The following is a 21,484-nucleotide window of genomic DNA, read 5'->3' as shown; positions in this document are numbered from 1 at the left end:
TGCCTACTGATCTCTGCTGCAAATGACAATATTTAGATGTTATTTCCAAAGAGTGTCTTTAAAAAAATTATTAATCTTCGTTAATTAGAATAATGCAATTAAGTAATAATTGTATTCTAGCTCAAGCAGAAGTTCTGGTTTTGGGTTTTTTTTTCCTATATTTTATTGTTTTGGTGTCTTTTTTGAGATCTTCTGCATAATTTCTTGCTTCAGCTGTTCTAACAAGAAATCATCCATACGGAAGGAGCTAGACATGTTTGGACATTCCCTTGCTTTATACACAACAGTTGTTTTGCAACCTATTCGCAAACTACAATTACATGCTGTAGTATCCCTTTTTTACGGGAGGGCAACCCAGTTATCTGCTTTCATACCATGCATTCATGAATAGTCTGTCTCGTCTCCATATTTTTAGGTGTTGAATAGTGTCAGCTGACATCCCAGGAACGACATGGACGACTCTACCCAGAGCTGACACCAGTTCTTGCCTGGGAATACCGAGCCCATGCAGTCTGATGCATTTGTACCATTTGGTAGCCCTATCTCAATGCTAAACTCATGTTAGTTTGGAAAGAAGGTTGCATCCACGCACAATGTCTATCACAATGGTGCCTCTCCTAGTTCTGCGTAATCATAAAATGGTCTATACAGAGGCATATCTAAAATATCAGGTACACATGCATTAGGTTTGTCCAGGCCTTATCAGCAAGTTTCAAGCAATTCCAGTGCAGATCAGCCCCAGATTATTTTGGGGAGGTAGAATGTACATACAGACTGGCTGCACATAGGGTATGACTAATATTCAAAGCAAAGTTTCTCATGGTCTGATAGTGGAAAAATCTTTACTACTATTTCCTTGTCTATGAGATACTATGATTGTTTTGCACAAGGGGGGGCGGGGGGGTGGTGGTGTCCAAAATTATAATTCAAGCTTTGATATTGAATTTGAGAAGAATGTTATGAAACTGATAACAGAAAAAATCAAACTACAAGGTGACACAGGATGCTTTCAGTATCCAGTCAGTTAGTAATTCTGAAATATCTCTGCTCTGATGCTGTGTATCTTAGCAAGGGTTTACTAATACTTTCTATTTATATAACCTGCTAACATTCAAGATTACAACAGTATCTTGGAAAAATTATCTAAACCCCATGGTATTAGAGAACAGTATTTTTCCTGCAAAACAAACTTTAAACTGTTTACCCAGGCTCCTACTGTAAGTCAGTGGAATATCCTCTGAAACATCCAACTGTGAATTCACATTTCAGCCAAACACCACTCCTTAAATTATGGATTATGTAGACAAAATAATGGAAGTTATAGGAAAATCCTTAAAGGACAAGAAAGGAATTAGTATGACAAAATTACTAGGATTACATTTTGGGATGATTTTTTATCAGAATTTCTTCTGCTCGATCCATCTCATCCTGTGAAAAAAGTTTAAACTTTTCAGCAATCAATCATAAGATGATGCACAAGTGGAGTACTGAAACATGAAAGGTTGGCAATCACTATCACGTCAGCTGAAAGCAGAGGTGATACAGTGCAGTGCCCTATTTCCTCCAGAAAGGGATAGCTTCACAGGGATATGGCACATATAACTCACTTTCAGCTATTACTAGATTCAAGGAGGAGTACAAGAGCTTCTTCACCTTATTTAAGCATGCCAAAATCACTAAGCAGGAATACCAAAGCAGCTGCCTTTCCATAAGTATCTCAATCAAATATATTTATCAGATATCTCAAGCATTGCCTTACACCTTGATGCTAGTGGTTTTCTGCAGCCCAGTCACTGGAGAGATTCAGACACAGTGCTAAATAAAGATCAAGATCTTTATGTATTATTACCAAAGGATAGCTGAAAAACTTGAAGTTATTCTCTGAAGATTGTTTCTTTGAGAATTGGAATATGAGAGTCAGAAGAGACATTTCATGATTTGCTGCCATTGCAGCGAGTAAGTCCAATGAGACAGAAGTTCTGAGTTCACTAGCATTTTCTGTATGTATTGGCTTTCTTCTTGATTTGCATTTGGGTTTTCAGGACTTGCCTGAATAGACTGCAAATCTAACTTGTAGAGATATGCATGTAGAGAGACAAACGTTTGGTTTCACTGGAAAGTATGCCATGTAAGCAGACTTCGTAGACTGTAGGATTGAAGTACTGATTCAGTTTTGGCAGTGAATATATCTTGCTCTACGAGAAGTTGAAAAGATGTGTGGTAGTGTAAATTATGATAAGTTGTCTCCATTTTTAATCTCCTCCTGCTCAGTAGGAAAGAGACTGCAATTTTCACTTTTTTAGCTAATTGCTATATTTCTCGCACTGGCTCTCAGCATTAGCTACACTTAGAAGCCCTAGACCTCATCAACTGTGCTAAAGCAAGCTCAAAGGAGATGTGTAAGGACATGTCATTTGTATGTTAATATTTTAAGTCTTCAAAAAAAAAGAAAAAGTAATCCTTACAAGGGTGGGATGCATGCATATGATGGAGAAGTAGAGGGAGAAAAAAATTATTTCCTTTTAGAGCCTTTTGAACCAGTGGCTGAGTGCCGGCTTACAACAGTGTCAGCATGAGCTCTTAAGTGAAAACTGCTCAGATGTATTTGGTTGTCAGATTTTATTTAAGTTGATCGTATGCCCAGAATCCTGTTCTTTCTCTTTCATTTACTTCTTCCACTGCCCACAAAAGCTGACTTGTGGGAGCAACCTCTCTGAACTCTGGGAGAGAGGTAGTGCTTCCTTGTACAGTGAGGGAGCCATCTGGTAACAACAGGTAGCACTGCCTGCATCAGCGCAGGTTGGTGGTCTAAGGACGAGAGACCACATCCCCACATGGCAGTTTCAGGAAAAGGTCACCAACTCTAATTTTTTGGGGTTGTTTTTTTTTAGCTTTTCTTGGCACAGTAGAATTCACAGGGGGACGTGGTCTTTCTTGATCCCTTTGTGACCTTTCATGCACTACATATTTGAAGTAACAATAATGAGAATAAAATTTCAAATTTTTCTGTCAGCAGATCTCCTTTTTGTGAACATGGGTCAGAAAGTTAGTATGTGTGTCATATCAGTGCTGGCAAATAAAACAGTCATTATATTAAATCATTCCCATGTAGTGATGTCTCAGGTATTACAGTAGTTTCAGCCAAGAGCAGTTCTAAGTGCCGCACAGGGAAATATCATAGCACCACAGTCTTTTTAGTGACTGTTAACAAATAGGCATGTGTGGAAAGAGACATTTTCAAAAATGCTCCCATACCCCAGGCAAAGTAAGAAAAGTAACAAAAGTTGTGCTTAATACAGGCTTAAAAAAGCAACTATATTAATTTGTAATAACACAGATACTGCCGGATGTCAGGGAATCTTCTGAGGAACTCCTACCTTAGGTTTTCTTAGCCTTTCTAGTGTTATTTATGGCTAATTCTTCTACCCACATTTTCCTTTTACTGCTTACTTCTGATCCAGGCAATGTTAGACTGCTTCTCTGAATTTGGGCCACCTCAGGTCAAGGAGTAGATTGATCTCCAGTACATTAACTGATTCTTGTTTTATGTTATGCCATGGCACACCATTCCTTCCCATTACAATCCCACTGAAGCAAGATTTCGCTGTCTACCAAATGCCTCCTAAATTAGACTACTCCTATGCTTACAAATTTAATTCATTTCAAAGGTTTGCCTTGCAATGGTTTCGTTTCCTAGCTTATTGAAAAAGACTGCTGAGTAAATACCATCATTACATGACACAATACATAACAATAAAGAAAATATCTCAAATTATTAAATATTTTTAGCAAGTTTAAGCTGAAACTTTAACATGTCCTGATAGCCCTTAATATTTTGGCCGGTGCTCTGTGTGGAAGAAACTATTTTAAAGTGCAAGCACACCTCTCCCCTCACCTTCCCCCACACATGTTTTACTGGTATGCTGCCAACTTCTCTTAGCAGGGATTAGTCTATTAGGAATATTGCTTAATATTCAGTAAAGCAAATATAGTTCCAGGAGCCATAATAATCATTACGGTGTAAAAGTTTGCTGGTAGCAGACTAAGGTCCATGCAGTGACAGCACAGCAACTTTTCTTTTGTATCTTAGAAATATAGCTACAGTTTCTGCAGTTCTATTCCTGTTCTCCCTTTATCCACGGTTACATGTTGTCAGTATGCTGGCAAACTCTTTGAGGTTTCAGCTGGAGCCTTGCCAAGTAAGCTGAAAAGAATTCCATTTATTGTTTTTACTGCATACCTTCCTTAAATGTAATGGATCCGTGAAACTATTCATTTCACTCCAGTGTAACCAGCTTTTATTTTCTATTACCGCAATTATGTTGCAGGCTGTTTCTGAGCCATTTCTTCTTTGTTTTCTTCCAGGCAGAAGAAAAGGCACATTCAGAGGTAAAAACTTTTCTTTGTTTCTATAGTTGTATATTGTATTGTATTATTTTAAAGTTTATTGTTTAACTGCTATGGCTAAACTGCTGAGTCGCTGGGGGAAAGACAGCCTCTGTCTTTGTACCACTTTTTGAGAATTGGTGAAGAGCCGATACAGCTTCTAGTGCACTAGAAGGTGGGTTTTTAGCATTGTGATGAAGAATGCTTCCTTGCTGAAGTTCTGAAAAGGTGAAAAGAATCAATGAGAATCAAGCTTCTGAGTGGAGGTGTTGTGATACGTCTCATTTCAGACTTAATAGGACTCTGTACTGGATCTAAGGGACTGTGCAATTCTAGGTAATGTGCTGCCTTTAAGGAGAAAAATACTTCAAATGTTTGCTTTGAACTTCTCTCCCTTACATTTTGCATTATATTAAATTTCTGAAACTGACCACTTTGAAGGATTTCAGAGCAATGCAGATTGATTTCAGATATAAATCAAATCTGACATGGAAAACAGCTTCTTTCTCCTAACAGTGTATAAGAATGGGTGACAAGCCCAGGTCAGCAGCTGGATACAATTACAGCCTTTCTCAAAATGAAGTCCTGGTTGTATTAAAAGGGCATCAAGGAGTAGCAGCAATAAAATGCGGCACCAAGGGGTGCACTTCCACTTCACGGAGCCACATGCCTTCTGACTCCTGTGTTTATGCTGCTCCTATTTTTACTATTCCAATTGGAGAAAAAGTCAACTCAAAGATATTTTGAGGAAGTTAAACAAATAAACAATTCCTCCTTACTTGCCACAGCTTATTTCAATATAATTTCCACCTGAATTTTCTAAGCTCCTTTCTCTGAAAGTTAAAGCAAAGGAGCTGAAGAAGCATGCCGTAGCTCAGTAGTGCAAATGACAATTCCTCATTTCATTGCCCTTTATATAGGGCTGTACATAGAGGTGAAACTTTTCTTTCCCATGTATCTCTACATGGTGTTTCCCCGGTATCTAGGTCTGCTCCGTGATGGTCTTGCAGATGTTAAACATCACGTATGAGAACTGCCTTTGTATAGTTGCAGGAATATGATTATAGTGCAGCTTAAACAGGAAGGTCAAATTGCTATTGAAAGCAAAGAGAAAACTTGGAAAAAGAAAAGTGGGTGTCCAGGATGGACAACAGCTCAGTAATGTTCCTTTTGCTCTGAGCTAGTGTAAATGACCTAGCTCTTTATGTATCATAGATACACAGGAACTTGTTCATTCTTAAACTCGTGCAATATTGCCTGTTGGTTTTCATGAGAGCCATAAAATTAAAGTATCGCAATAGTTTTTACTAGTGAATGTTATGTGCTCCCTTTCCTGGGCTAGTTTTAGACATTTTACATCTCCAGTCTGGAATAATTTCTTTTATTTCTGAGTATGAAATGAATTTCAAAGTGAAACTCCATGCTGTGCTTAAGTTCAGTGCAATGCGTGGAGTCCCTGTACGATCTCAAATTGGGTTAAATGAGCTTAAAATGATGCACAAGCTTCATGCTAGGTATCTTTCCTAGCTGAAATGTAAACAGATAGTTCTCTTAAGGATTCTGTTTTTCATTACAGGATACAGGAGCCTTGAAATGAAGTATATTTTCATGTCAACCATCACATTTAAAGTTACTTTTTTTTTAAGTTGGCCAGCAAGTTTTTGAAAGATTATGAAGTTTAAAGAGGCTGCATGTTTGAATCTCTGGCACTGTAGGAAGTATTGTGTTAGAGAAAGAAAAAGATATTACTGTACCTCATCTAATTTTAGACATCCATGAAGGAAAAATCTGTGTCTGAGGTAGTCATCGAAGCCTTCTTCATGCCAGGCAGCTGGGGAGTACTTTTTGGCGCTTCATCTGAGTCTAATGTAGACATTTAACATATGTCAGTTGTATCACGTCTACAGTAAGGCAAAGTGAACCTCACGCAAATTCTTTCATGTTTCATAATCTCAGGTCTCATCCAGGGCTGCTGTCCTTGATTGCATTAAGGATATATTTGGAACTTATGGGACTTGTTAAAAAAAAAGATGACATTTACACATGTAAACAGGGGACTGTACATATGAAGTAATTAAGCATTTACCCATTTGTGCTCCCTTAACTAAGATCCCAGCTCATACGCTGGTTAAGTGCAACAAAACAGTTGGAGCAGCACTAAGTGCCAAATTCTAATAATTTATATTTCTGAATAGTTCTGAGAATAAAATGTGAAATTGAGATATTGTTAACCTATTAGTGATCCCTTAAGAAAACAAGAAAAAAAAACCATTACATTAGGAAACAGCTCAAATGCTGACAGCAGTCTTTTTTTTTTTTTATCTAGCAAATTCAGAAACTACGGAGAGAGCTGGTTGCATCACAAGAGAAAGTTGCTACTCTTACATCACAGCTTTCAGCAAATGTAAGTATTTTTACTTTGGTCATAAACAGTATCAGAGAATACATTATTAGATTGGCTGTTGGCTCTTACTGAATTCAGGTGCCAATGCATGGCCTGGGAGACTTATGCTATTTATTTATTTTCATGTTTTTCAAATTAATTGTTTCATTAAGTGTCTGTATTGCCTTAGCTTCAAGCAGAAGTGATCAAACACAGTGGAAATAGAAATGAGAGTTTCCACACTTTGGATGTGACAAGAGTCCTAGCCAACAGTTCAGTTTCATTCTTTCTTCAGAATCAATTAAAAAAAAAAAAAAAAGGCCAAAAGTGAGGAGAGCAAGGAGACACAACCAAAGGAAGGGCATGAACTGCAGATTCTGATACAATTCATTGTAGTTTCATTTTACAAAGATAAGACCTGCAAAATACAGATAGATGTGGAGGGAAGAACAGTATACAATTGTATAAAGAATTTATATGCTATAATAATTGTGCTGATATATAACTAACAGGGCTATTTCACAGAGAACTCCCTGGTGTTCCTTCCAATTGTCATACACTGATAATATGAGTTACTGAATATGTTATCAGAAAATAATACCAGGTAGGGAATGTAAGCTACAATCCTGTATAGTTATTATGGTTTCAGAATAAGTTACTGGGTAGTTATTGAACAATCTTTTGTAGAGTGATTTTAAATTTATTTCAGGAGATAACTATAGTTACCATATCCAGGAAAGTTGAGATGCAGTTGCAAGACAGTATCATTTTGCATTTCAAGAAAGCAGCTTCCTGATATCTTTGGCAAACTATAGAGTGCATTTCTTTGAAATGTGTATGTACTGAGTATTTAAATCTATATGCCATTTAGATCAATACTGCCATTATTTTCAAGGAATTCGGTTGGTGAAGTAGTACTGTGTTCAGGTTGTGGGAAAATAATCTCTAGCTGCGTGAGAGCTACTTGTTCTCTTAGGACTGCCACACGTGAAAATGTAGAAGAGCTACTCTTCGCACTTTCTGCTCTGTCCAGGTGGCTGCACAACACCTGTGGGTGTTTGTACCTCTATAGCAGTATGGGGTGCCCGTCTGTCCTGAGTTCTGAGAATGAACTAGTGGAGCAGACAATACTGGCATCATGCAATATTTGTAAATTCAAAAGCTGTATTCTGGGCTGGGTTATTAATTCAGGTATTTATAACCGTCATGCCTATCCTCAGTATGGGGTTCCACCTCTCATGTATTTTAGACACTGATCTTCATCTTTGCCAGATTGGGCAATTCTTCACTCACCCACCCTGAGAGCAACCAATTAAAACCAACACCAAGAGGTCAGAAGAGCTAAGCCAGCAAGTCTCGGGTACACGTTTTCTAACAAGACCATTGTTCTCTGCAGGGCACTTTTTTCTCTACCAAAAACAAAGGCTGCAGCAGCTCTGCCTTGTGGTGGGGAGCACAGGGAGGTGGGCTGTGGCTGGGCTTGTACACAGCACAACTGCAGACATCCCCACATCCACTGAGTGCCCTGTGAATGCCCACACAGCAGCAGCTGGTCTTATCCAGAAGAGTTAGCTTGATTCCTGCAGGCACCTGGACTAGTGAAAGATGTCCCTGCCCACAGCCAGGGCGTTGGACTAGATGATCTTTAAAGGTCCCTCCCAACCTAAATTGTTCTGTGATTCTGAGCAGTGTTGCCACATCAGTAAGATTAAATTGTTGGCCTGTGGTGAGCCTGAGCTCAGGTGCCTGTATTAGAGCTGGTGCCGTAGCCCCTCTGATGGGGATAACTCAGGCTCTTGGTACCATGTCTCACTTTACTCTGTGGGCAGAAAAGCAGTTTGCCCTTCTTTCCTTCCACTAGTTCTGAACACAAATCACCAGCATATTCCTTCTTGCTGATGTGTTGAAATATGACTTTCCAGTCTCCACCCTTTTCTAGTCACACCAGCAATGCTGTAACTTGTAACAAATGCAATAGTGTGAGGATTGCAGGGCATTCTCCCCTGCAACTGAAGAAATCAGGCCACTGTTTGGTTTGTTTGGGCCAATTGCACCCAATTTCTCCCCAGTGTTAGTAAGAAGTCATTGCCTATATCTCTAGTCAGTATTTCTTTGTGTGGAGTAAACACCATTCAGACTGGTATCTAGTAACATGGCCTATTCCAGACAGGTTTTCAAAATCATCACCAAGTTACAGTTAGATTTCATCCATATTTCAAAGAAACCGAGTCAAGCTAAAAAAATAATAGTTACAGTTTGGCTTGGTTTCCACTCAAACCACTTCTGCTGCATGAGTGAGAAACATGTTGGGTTTGATCTGTTTAACTCACATTGTGTTGGTTGGGCATCCAGTCCCACAAACTGCCTCTGGACTTCTGAACACCTAGTAAGGGTACTCATAGTTTTTCTACTGATCTAACTGGAAGGGTACCACTTTCAAAAGGGCAGTTAAAAAATATACACATGTGTATCTGGTTTTTGCTTATCCAGAAGGACCACATTTATAAATCTGTACGTATATATATATATGTGCACACACACCGTATGTTGTATAAAGGTTAATTTAATCACGTTCTTTTGACTGTCACCCACCTTCTAATCTCCATGGAGACAGTCTTTAAACTCTAAACCTATAAGCAACCCTAAAGCTGATCCTTTTATCACACGGGGTTTTGAAATGATACTAGAGAAATCTTTCCTTTTTCCAAATCCCCAACATGTGGAATTTCCCTCAAAATTAAATATGTCAGGAGCATGAAACTTAGAGGCTTCAAATTCTCCAGATATGAACAAGGGCTTTAGACACCTTCACAATGAAAAATATCTTAAAATAAAAGTAGATATCACTAGCTATTATAAGTAAATTTTGGGGGGGGTGTGCTGTGATGAGATAAATACAAAACCAAAACCTGAAAAGTATTTCACAATAAGCCTGGTTCTGAGTTCTTTCTCTGCTACTTCTGGTACAGAAGAAGTAAAGCATTAAAAAAACCCCACTTCCACATAAATCCAAAGGATCAAAAGAGACCCCTTTCTGTACTAATTCTGTTTAAGCACTTTCTGTAAATAAATTCTATGAAGTCTCACTTAAACATCAGGAATAAAATCCAACTTGAAAACAGAGTGTATATACAACCTTTGAATTGTGATATGGCCTCTGAAATTTAGTCTAATTACAGAATTGATATTTAAATGCCAGCAATTATATACTTTTCATAAAAATTATGAGTAACTAACAAATATTTTGTTTAATTTTACAAACTTATGACAGACCCAGATGGGCTCCTAATTTTCATGAACTTATAGTGTCTTAGCAATGTTTTACTTGCATGTATTCATTTATCATTTATCTCCTAATCCAAGAGACACACTTTACCAATCCCTAGAATTTAAAGGAGGAATACTCCTAATCACAAAAGCCGGAACTTATCCTCAGAAAAGAAATCAAAACCATGTTTTACTCTCTGAATGGATAATACTACTATGACCCTCATTTTGAGTCACATTTGCACTCCAGTAGGCTAAAACCTAAATGAGCAATAAATCTAATGCAGAAAAAAAGTTTGGTCACTCTGCCTATCTTTTCTGTAGTTACATCCATCTCTAGCAGGCAGAGCACTGTATGAACAGAGCATCTTCTGCAGTGCCTTTGCTGACCAGAAAATTACTCAGTCATTTCTGATGCCTTTGCTATGAATGCAATCATCTTAGCCTTAGTCTTAAGCTCCCTCAAATTTCCATACTTTCAGTGTCTGAAAATGGGCAGAACTTTTTTCCTCTCTGTAGTCTGCAGAAGGAAACTATTAATAGCCAGAAATCTTGCTCCCTCACAGTTCATCTCAGGCCTGAATTTGTTGTTACCCTCTTCCTTTGTAGAACTGAGCAAAAGTATTGTATGTGAGTGAAAAAAAAGAGCCTTTTATTAATCTCATTTCAACAATATTAATGTCTGTCTTTGCTTCATCTGTTGGTGACAGTAGTACATGTGGCATTAAAAGACTGCCAGACTGAAATATGGCCTATTTAATCAAGCCTTTATTTGATATATTATTTTATATCAAAATCTGTCAATTGGAAGTTATAGCATTTCTCAGGCATTTTGGAAACCTCTCCTAAGACTTTTCTTATTTGGTTTCATTTATTATTCAGCTTTTGTTGGCTGGACTCAAGTACTATGCTTGATTTCAGCAGTTTATTTCATTTGATTAACCCCAAAGTGTTTTGCCTGCATATGATTAAGTTCAAGCAGGGCCCAGCTGTTGTTTGGATGCTTAATTTACAGATTTTTCTGAGATTCTGGCTTTTCCCCTGGTGCGTGTTTCGATATTGCTGAAGGACAAATCTCAGTACTAATTAAGAAAGGGCCTGTTTTCAGTGCAGAAAGTGTCCAACCAGCAGACTTCCTACATGACTGACAAGGGCTCAAATTCCAGCGAGCAGCCTGAACCCAGCCTGTTCGGAGGGACTTTGATCGGTGCTCTATACTGTATAAAGCTGAAGGGTGCATGCTTGCAAACTGTAGTAGACCCAGGATGCCAGTAGAAAGCGGAGGGGGTTCGCTGGCTAATACTCTTGTTTGGCCAGCTCTGAACCACTATCCTACAGCCAAACAACAAGATAATAGCAGGCGGCGAACAGAAAAGGTCACCAGAAGTACAGTTGCCTCTTGCAATCAGCCCGATCCCTTCTGGCCTCTCACATCTCCTTTCATTCAGCCGTGTCAGGTGGGAGGAAATTTATTTTTTTTTACCTTTCTTTTATAAACCTGAACACCACAGGTCAAATTGAAAAGTCTGTCAGCAGATAGTTTTTGGGTATGCCAATGTCATGTCAGGATGGGCTGTAACCCTAATAGATGAAATATTTGGGGTTTGGCTGGCTGGGATTGCTTACTAAGAAGGAAATTTTTAAAATCGAACTTGTGGTCTTAGCACTGAAGTCATGCCCTGAATATATATCTCTTTGACTAATTCCAATGGGAATTTCACATGTTAATAGAAGCCAAAATTAATCCATAAGTGATGGATCTACAAATTAAGAGCGGTGCATTATCTGTGTATCAATTAAAATGTATAACACATTAAAGATGGATATATTTTGCTGTAGGCAGACTTCCAGTAATGCCCAGTTACTTAACTCTAATTCCAGTGTATCTGTTTTCAAGTACAAATGCTGCATTCAATTGTGAAGATATATTTTTACTTTAGAATAAGAGTTATTTAAAGCACATGCATTATTCAGGCTATTTTGTATGGTATTCAAAGTATGTATGTCATGAATAAAACTACTGAATCTAACACAGCCAATCCCTAAAGTGTGAGGAATTGGGTATAACTTTTAAAAAAAGTTCTATTCCCAAATATTTTTACGAGAATGAAAGAATGGATCCTTTTGGGTAAAGTAAATAATCCTCAGAAATTGAGGATTACCAATTCAATGAAAATCAATTACCAAATTTATAAGTGTAAAAGAAGTTTCCAAACAGAATTTTAAATTTTGAATTAGCATTTTAAAGTCACAGTTACTTCTATTTGTTTCAATTGTTTTGTTTTCTGAATTATTTTACATTTAACTATTTAAATGAAAAGTCTGATCTTAGATGGAAATATATACACACATATGTTTTATGCATACTTCCACACACATAAATATACTGATAATCTAGCTTTTTTCAAACTAACTTTTCTTATTTTGTTACATAATATTTCTTTTGGGACAAATGTGCATAAGATTTCAATAAGTAGGAATTCCCTAGACTGCTGAATAAATAAACATTTGCTACCCTGGGGAAAGGCAGCACACTTTATTACTCTGAATGTAAAATTAATACCTTATATTTCACAGAAGAGTATTCTGTTGTAATAAACTTTTAAAGTAATGAACAATGTGATTGAAGGTCTTTTCTTGAATAGTTTTTGGTTGATGGGCCTTTGAATTAAGTTTCTTTTTCTTTAGCATATCAAGACCTGACAGTCTTTATCTCAAATGAGTTAGAGAGGATCCATCATCTTGATCCAATTACGTTTATGATGCAAAAATTTTAGTGTGCTGCTCAAAGAAGGTAATATACTCTGTCACAGGCTGAATTGCATTAAGAATCCATAGCTGTGACATGGCTGTCTTTCTCTAAAGACTATCAGACAATAACCTAATGGTTTCAGTGACCTTTGATGACATTTTTAATGATGCTTTATTGTTCTTAATTTTTCCTATGAGTTCCTTAATTTTCCCTGTAAGTTCCTTGTGGTTTATCATGTACAATATAAGCTGAAGTTGTAGTTACTGAATAGGAAAATACTTTGTACAAATATGCATGGTTAGGTATCAAAGAACTGTGCTTATCATGGTCTAATTGTGAGAAACAGACAAAAGCAATGCATAATTAAGCAAATTATTCCTCTTTTCAAGCACTCAGTCCCTCTGTTATTCTCATGTTAAAGTAGAACCGAAGGCCATCAGCCAAGCCATAGATGTGTTTATGAGGCAGGGAACAGAAAGCTCCATTAGTTTCCTGTTAAACACTTGTAATGAAGAGACATTTGGCTATAATTCTCTGGTAGTGCAAATACTTTCTCTCTGGTTGTGTTCTGGGTCAGTGGTCATCATTTTTGGAATTAAAACACCATAAATCAGTCTGGATATTTTAAATATGTAGCTATTTATTAAAGTGAACATTAAATTTAAAAACTAGTTACTTTTATCTTCTCAGAGGAAGAGAGTAGTGAAAACAACTGAAAGCCATAGTTTCCAAACTAGCTAGAATATCTTTATATCCATTGACAGGTTCCAGAGATGCGTTTGACACATATTCCAGGTTCATTTATTTAAACTTATAACTTCAAGAATATAGCCTAGGTTATAAATATTACAATAGAAATATACACAATTACTAATTAATTTTTCAGAAATTCCATATGTATCTAGTCCCATGTTTATCAAAAGTTAGTCCTTGGGGTACGTATCCTTTACCAGAAGAATTATCTCTAAGGCATCCCAGCAGATGCAGAAGGCAGGTGGATTGACCGCTATCCCCATAAGTAACTAAATAAATTATTTGCTAACAATATCATTTACAAGGAGTAAACTTGTAATAAGTTTAATAAGTGGAAAATAAGGAGTTTACGAGATACTGAAATGTTTATATCGATCCTAAAGGGTTTACAAAACACAAAAGCCACTTATCAATATAATAGCTCTGAAGTGCAGACACAGAAGTGGGCCATTATTATATATCATAATCTTTTTTTGTTTGAGGAATAGTACACAGACCAAAGCGGCAAGAAGCTCTTTTCCTTCTCCTAAAGTGCATAACAGAATCCTTTTTGGATTATGTCTTTTTCTGATTATGCCTCAGAATCAGTACAACCACATGCATTTGAACAATTTCAACTATGCTTGTACAAGCATGCAAATCTGTAACTGCAAAACTTGCCAGAATCTGTGTGTGCCTGTACTGCTAAAATAAAAAATAATTTTTCTCAGTGCAGAAGCTCCGTTAATCCATTTATGCATATAAATATGTTGTGAGTTATATTTCCAAGTGTATTGCAGTGCCTATGTTTGAAAACTTTGCCTATTACCACTTTTGAGATGGTAGAGGGAAAATGTGTGTTTCCTTCTGCTTTTAATATTTGGTGTTGTGAGAGGAATGGATGGAATTTTATGGAATTTCATAAAAAATAATTTCTTACTTTCCCTTGGCTGTACAAGCCAGCTTAGCTTGCTGATTTCCTTATGACCACTTGCCCTTCTTTGTCTACAAAGCTCGATGTCAGTTAGAACCAACAAAGAGTTGATGTATTGTTTCTATAAATTTTGCTTGCACAGAGATAGAGTGTAGGGTGAATGTTGTTAGAAAAGAAAATAAATCTTTAATTTCTTAAATCTTTTAATCAGTTTCATCTTTATTGTTTTTGTTATTGAGAAGTAGGACTTCCAATTTTCAAGACTGTCTTTTACATATACATTTGCACACATGTATAAATATTACATTTTATATGAGTTTTTTACTACATTTTTACACAAAACATGCATACATATATATAATCAATATAAGATGAATAGACTAAGTAATGATCTTTTATAGAATTATGATATTTTTTGTTTGAGTCTCAGGATTCCTCTGAAGTGTTTTATTTGTGAGGTTAAAGTTTACCTTTTAAGACAAAGGACTTGAATTCCTGCATTGAAGTGTTCAGTGATTGAAAATAATTATTCCTGGACTTCTATCTGGGAGCAAACTTCTTTTGGTCAATATATGGGTAAACTCAAAGCAGGGCATTAAATCCATAATTCTTTTCCATACCTGAGATGATCTTCTTGGGGGCTGAAGAAGCCTGAGGAACACTGGGCTCTTTTGGCTGCTTCATCTATCCAAGTAAGCTCAGTCTGAGTTTAAAACTAATAGAAAAGAGCTGGAGAAGATGAGCGTGGAGGGAAAAAACACTTTTAAAAACCAAACACATCTGGGAAAATTGTCCCATTGTCATGATGAATATTGTATTTTGTTTCTTTCACAGGCTCATCTAGTAGCAGCATTCGAAAAAAGCTTGGGAAATATGACCGGCCGGTTGCAAAGTCTAACAATGACAGCTGAACAAAAGGTACGTGTACCAAAGCAGATGCTTTAATGTGGAAAACAGTCAGCAGATTATATTAGAGTTTTGTTTAAAAAACACTGAAAGGAAACAGGGGCAGCTGTGACAATAAGACAGGCAGATCTTTCTTTAATGGCCTTTGAGATCACATCTTCATAAAGCTCCACAAGAATGAAACTGTGCAGCATCAGGTTTACACAGACAATATCATAGGATAGTTTGAAGATAAAATCTTTAGCTTCCAGATTTTAATTAAAACATATGCGACTCTAGGTTTAATCCTTACTGAAAGATCCTGTAACAAAGACTGGTCATAACCTGATGGAGTGCTTCATTCCAGCCTGCCAGCGTTGTCCGAATAATAGAATTATGGGAAAGGAAGAACTTTAAGTAGAGAAAAATGACTCCATTCAGAGAGTTAATGCAGGTTAGGTATCATATCCATGAGTAAACACTTTTAGTTTTCACTGTGCTGTTTTGACTATTGAGGAAAAAAATCCAAACCAGATAGGTAGTAAATTTAATGTGAGCCTTTGTACCAAGCTTAGGATTAAGAGGCTGCTTAACACCTTCCAGGACTGAGCTTCTGCAGCTTTCATTTTGAACAGTATCCTATAAATGGGCAGGCCTCATTGAGCCAAACTGTGAAAGAAACTGTGTATCAGTGAGCTATTAGTCACCACTGGAGTCAGTGTAGCTGTCTATAAAAATAACATTTCACAGTCTGGTTGAGCACCAACAGATAAAATGTGGTGAGACTCAACGTGAACTGGATAGAAAATATTTGTGTTGCTTGCTTTTTTTCCATCTTAAGCAAAAAAACACAATGGAATTTTCTTAAAACCAAAACTTTTTCCTATTTTACAAAGTATAATTTCCCTCAGGAAGTTTTCTTTCCAGAAGAGGTTAAATGGTGACATTGAAACAGGTCATCTCCAAGGTTCTTTCCCAACAGATTTGGAACATGTTCTTTTTCTTCTCTTCTTTTCTCTGTTATTGAGGTTAAATTCCTTAATCCTCATTATATAAATACAGGCTGGAAGGACAGGTTTAATACTGCAGTAATAAAAGCAATTTTTTAATTAAAATTTGCTGTGTATTCTAATATGGAAGTTCCTGCACTTGAGTAATTTTACTTCACTTGCATGACAGTTGCTCTTAAAATGGGAGAGGGTTTAATTGAATTATTTTTTAGCAAGTTAAATCTTTTGAAAAATATACAAATTCAGGTTGAGATTCATCCATTAAACAGTAACCTCACATACTAAGGGATGCAATTCAAATTTTATCGTCTTTCACAATAAAATTGTTGGATTTCTCTTAACGTTATAATGGATATTCAGTTGAAACCCTTTTTAGATTAGTCTTTTATTCTTAAAAACAGCATGATTGCTTTATATAGAATGAATTCAAAAGAATGCATTAGCTGAGTTTAATATCTTTGGAGAGAAAATATGCATTTTACTTAGCTGTTGCCCTTATGTTCACCCAACCAGTCCCATGAACTTCCGTTTGACCACTCTTATCTTGTCATTTTTTTTAACTTAGACAAACATCGTTCTTGTGCCGTATATTTTGAATTCTCTTTGCTCTTCCCACAGGAATCTGAGCTTATAGAGCTAAGGGAAACCATTGAAATGCTGAAAGCCCAGAATTCTGCTGCACAAGCTGCTATTCAAGGAGCCTTGAATGGTCCCGATCATACCCACAAAGGTATGTTTTTGTCACTATTAAAATAAATAGAGAGTTTCTCCCCAGAAAAGAAAAAGCTAAGTCACTACTTTTCCATTGTTTTGGGGACTCTATTGCAAGGGCAAGTACATTCTGCAGTGCATGGTAGACATACTTGTGGTATTTCCAGAGCTGGAAACCTTGCATGAGCTTCCTGTTTGCCAGAATTCCTGGAGCCTTGTCTTCTCAGAACAGGGTGGCCAGGATTGCTAAGTGTCAAGACTTATCCCTGTTGTTGCAGTTGTGTATTGAAGTACGCCCAAGACACTAGTGAACTCATACGATGAAACATGGTTAGTCTGGAAATCCAGTGTAAGTTGTAACTCTGAAAATTGGTGTACTCATTGTTAAGAGATGGACTGACAACGGCTCATCTCCTTCACGAGGTGCAGAAAAGCAGGCATTTTAAATTCCAGATTCTGAATTAATTTATCATAGCAGTTAGGTAGATGTCACATGATAAACATATACTTTGAAAGTGCCTGTTGATAAGCAACAGCAAAGGAATTACTTGAAGAAAATAACAACAGCATTCGTTTTTGAGAGTGTCGTTGATCTTTCTTTAAAGAGGTCATTATTTAGATGTTTGCCTTAAGGTCATTTCATTGCATGACTTAAGTATAGGAAAGCTAAATTCCAGGAATTAAAAAACTAATCTAAAGACTAATTTCCCTAGGTATTAGTGGGTATGTTCTGCAAGAATATTCTCCAGTGATTAAGATATAGTTATCAGAGACTTTTAAGAAATTGAAACTCAAAAGCCCCACCAACCGTTTATAACATTCTCTGCTTCTTGGTTATTTTATTTCATTCATTTTTAATAAACTTCTGCCTGCTTTTTTCTATCATGGCATATTAGAAGGTAGCATCTGAACACTGATTAGGCCTGCTACAAATCGAGTAGTGCCTATACTCCTCAGAAAAAGAACTGTAGTACATTTGGTAGTAATAAGTCAAGCAATCCATCTGTAACAGAAACTGCTTGGCTATGAGGTTATGCCTGCATAGATTGCTGTGCAGGGTCATTGCCTTCATGCCAATAAGACCCTAGTTTGGAGAAGCTCCTAAGTGTTAGCCTAATTGTATGCATCCCCATTGACGCCCATGTGGTTTCTCACAGGCTGCAACAGCTTGAATCCAAGCCACTGCAAACATCAATGCCATTTATGTTCTTCTAGGCTCCCTTTGAGGCAGAAGATGCTATATAAATACAAGAATGATTATTATATTGAAACAGAGACAGATGGATTTCACAGTAATTTCTTCTCTTTAGATTTACGTATAAGGCGGCAACATTCTTCAGAAAGCGTTTCCAGCATCAACAGCGCTACAAGCCATTCAAGCATTGGCAGTGGTAATGACGCCGACTCCAAGAAAAAGAAAAAGAAAAACTGGGTAAGTGCTCAGCAGGTTTAAACCTATTTTTTAGCTATTACGTAATTTCCTAGTGCCCGAGTAGCATAATGGAACACTTCATCTACAATATTCTTGTAGGGCCGGATGGATACAAAGCAATTCACATGTATCCATACTGTGACACTACCAGCAAAATAAAAATTGTTGAATATCAGCAGGGAACTATTTGCAAAAATCAGTATAATTTAAAAACAAAACAAAACAAAACAACACCTTAAAATAGCTGTTGTGATCAAAACCATCTCTGGGCCACATTGAAACCCTGTTTGAATTTTCAACAGTCAGAGTTTGATTCAAAGGCTTGACTCAAATATGTTATGCAGCTATGAAGGGAACAGAAATCTATTAAGAACACTCATGTAAAAGTAGTATGATGTTTAAAGAAATTAAGATGCTTCTCAACTGGAACACACAAATACCATGTAGTTCTAAGGGTTTAAGCAAATACTTTCAGTAAATAATCGGAAACTATATTTTTGTTGTCTTAAAAATATTACCTGCATAAACATTTGTTTTAAAATACTGATCAGCCTTCATTCCCTTGATTTGTAATTCCACACTCTTTCATGTTTCTGCAAGGTGAACTCTAGAGGAAGTGAGGTGAATATAAATCACGGAAAATTTGGCATGCATCTATAAAGAACCCTATCTTGGCATGATTGCTGTTTATTTTGGCAGTAGGCTTTTATACCTTCTAAAAACAGATTATCCTGTATGTCTTCTCAGTTTGTCTCTATTCATTTTAATCTCAAAGTTCAGATTATAGAAAGGGGGAGTGTAGCCAAAATCCATTTCTTTCTCATTAGATATCATGAGCTGGAAAGGACTTAAATAATGTTTCTCTGATCAGTGGTCACACTCCCCACTCTCCAATTATATCATGAAAATAACGTGTTTGAGAAACTCATTTTTCATAGAGGAACCAGTTTGTCATTGAGTTCTACACAATTCTAATCAGAACAACTTTATGAAAATAAAAACAAAAAACAATCACTTTTTTCCTAAGATGAACAACTTCTGTATTTAGACAAAGGTATCAACAAATGGGCTAGTTAAAATTCACTGCAGACAAAACTGCTGTCATCTTGGCTCCTGAAATAAATGGCTCTTTGGCTATTCTGTCCCTTTTCAATGCTGGATAAGAGCTTCTAGAGGGAAAAGGCAATGCTTGTACATTCAGAGATCTTACTACTCTAAAGGAAACTGCAGCAAAGAGTATATACCTTTCAGCTAACATCCTTCTCAGCAGTACAACAAAGCAAGCCTCAAGTCCCAGCTTAAATCCTCTCGCTTGTGATCCAAACCACAGCATTTGCATAGTTTGGCCATTCAAATTTTAAATGGGGAAAGTAAATTGGAAAACTCAGTAAATTGGACTTGTCTTTTTATTTCAGCATTTAGTAACAGCAGGTTCTGCCTGTACCTAGATGCAAAGTGGTTATTTAAAGCCAGCCCTTGAAGGGAATGCCATGGGAATGGGATTCCACTGGGGCTTAATGGTTTTAAATGAGCACCCCTCTCCCATAGCCCTACCACTCAGCCCTGCACTTTTCCATAGCATTACTTTTGCGCTGCGCTGGATTAATAAAGTAAACAAAAAAAAGCACTGTATCATGTTTTTAGAGATACTGTGTTGCATATGTTAATCCCTTGCTTCTGTATACTGACCTCAGGCAGTGGCTAGGATGGCATCTGCAAACTAACTCTTCGAAACATGAGCTGCACACAAATTGCTGTGACAATGAAAATAATCTTGCTCTATGTTTGCTTTCCAGCTAAGAAGCTCTTTCAAACAGGCCTTTGGAAAGAAGAAGTCCACCAAGCCTCCTTCTTCACATTCGGATATAGAAGAGCTGACAGACTCCTCTCTTCCTTCCTCGCCCAAATTGCCTCACAGCTCAGGAGAGTGTGGGGCAACATCGATGAAACCATCGCAGTCAGCATCTGCGTAAGTCCTTCTCTTGGCAAACTTTTCTTCCCAAATGGGTTGGACTGTGAAACAGACCTCCTCAAGGGTGGCCACTTGCAGTTCAGAACCCATTGCCAACAGCCGTGATCTTTTAATCTCGTGCTCCATCAATTTGCCAGATTTCTTGTGAGCTTCACTCCATTTACACACTACTTTTCCAGCAGCTCTTTCTTAGGTCATTCTCTCCTTTTTTCACAGCCTTTATCCAAAATCGTCTAGCAGTACAAACTTCTTTCCAAATACATATCCAAAAGCTTATGTTGTGCTCCACCTGCATCATTAACAACTTTTTCATATCCACTCAGTAAAGGCCAAATATTACAGTTTCCCTGCTTCATGACATACTAAAAATATTTTATTTTCCAGGCAGTTATGAATTTTTTACAAGATACTCACCCCTTCTGTTATTATCTACTTGGTAGCTACTAATGTATATAATTTTTAATCTATTTCCCCTCTTTTATCAGTTTGGATTTTTTTTCTGTGGGATTTTACTTTTATTTTTTATTCAAATCATCATCTTTAAGGTTTCAGGACTGAGACCATCAGTCAAAAGCTGTCACATTTCTTCATTATTTTTTGGATGTCTAATAGATCCTTCTTACACAGTTCTCAGTTCCCATTCATATTCTTCTACCTAATTTTTTTTTTCATTCTGCTAAACTCATAACTTTTTCCAATTTGGGGAAATCAACCTCTCTGATCCAACAAATGCATACTACTGATGCCAGTCTTACTTTCCTTGTCCTGAGAATAATGAGGTCAGGACTACTCTTCCTTAAAGCACCTGGGGAGTTCTAGTCTTCTGTCTGATTACTGAGCTTTAGAATAGAATTTCCCTGCTTTAGGTTAGGTGCCTTTTATGATTAACTTTTTATAGACGCTAATGATTTCTATAAACTAGGTTTATGAGTTTGACAGCAAATATTCCCAGAAAAGAAACCCTTCCACAATAAATGTTTTTTCTCTCCTCAGATTCCATGCAGGCCAATGAAGAAGAAC

The 21,484-nt window shown here is 37.0% G+C and overlaps 1 protein-coding gene across 5 annotated transcripts in view; it reads left to right on the top strand.

The window, feature by feature from the left end:
- NAV3 (neuron navigator 3) overlaps window positions 1-21,484 on the top strand; it is a 409,880-nt gene that overhangs the window by 366,226 nt on the left and 22,170 nt on the right. For 3 of the 5 annotated variants that reach the window (XM_075080754.1, XM_075080751.1, XM_075080750.1), the window contains exons 21-27: window positions 4,366-4,389; window positions 6,713-6,790; window positions 15,289-15,372; window positions 16,968-17,079; window positions 18,371-18,492; window positions 19,093-19,113; window positions 20,289-20,461. In XM_075080754.1, the coding sequence (XP_074936855.1) occupies window positions 4,366-4,389; window positions 6,713-6,790; window positions 15,289-15,372; window positions 16,968-17,079; window positions 18,371-18,492; window positions 19,093-19,113; window positions 20,289-20,461 (614 nt within the window). The remainder of the gene's footprint in view (window positions 1-4,365; window positions 4,390-6,712; window positions 6,791-15,288; window positions 15,373-16,967; window positions 17,080-18,370; window positions 18,493-19,092; window positions 19,114-20,288; window positions 20,462-21,484) is intronic. The other 2 variants (XM_075080753.1, XM_075080752.1) reach the window with 1 other exon arrangement.

Source organism: Phalacrocorax aristotelis, chromosome 1, assembly GCF_949628215.1.
Source record: "Phalacrocorax aristotelis chromosome 1, bGulAri2.1, whole genome shotgun sequence".
In the NCBI taxonomy this organism is placed as follows: domain Eukaryota; kingdom Metazoa; phylum Chordata; class Aves; order Suliformes; family Phalacrocoracidae; genus Phalacrocorax; species Phalacrocorax aristotelis.
Note: the sequence above shows the minus strand (reverse complement) of the source record. Positions and strands in the feature narration are given on the sequence as shown.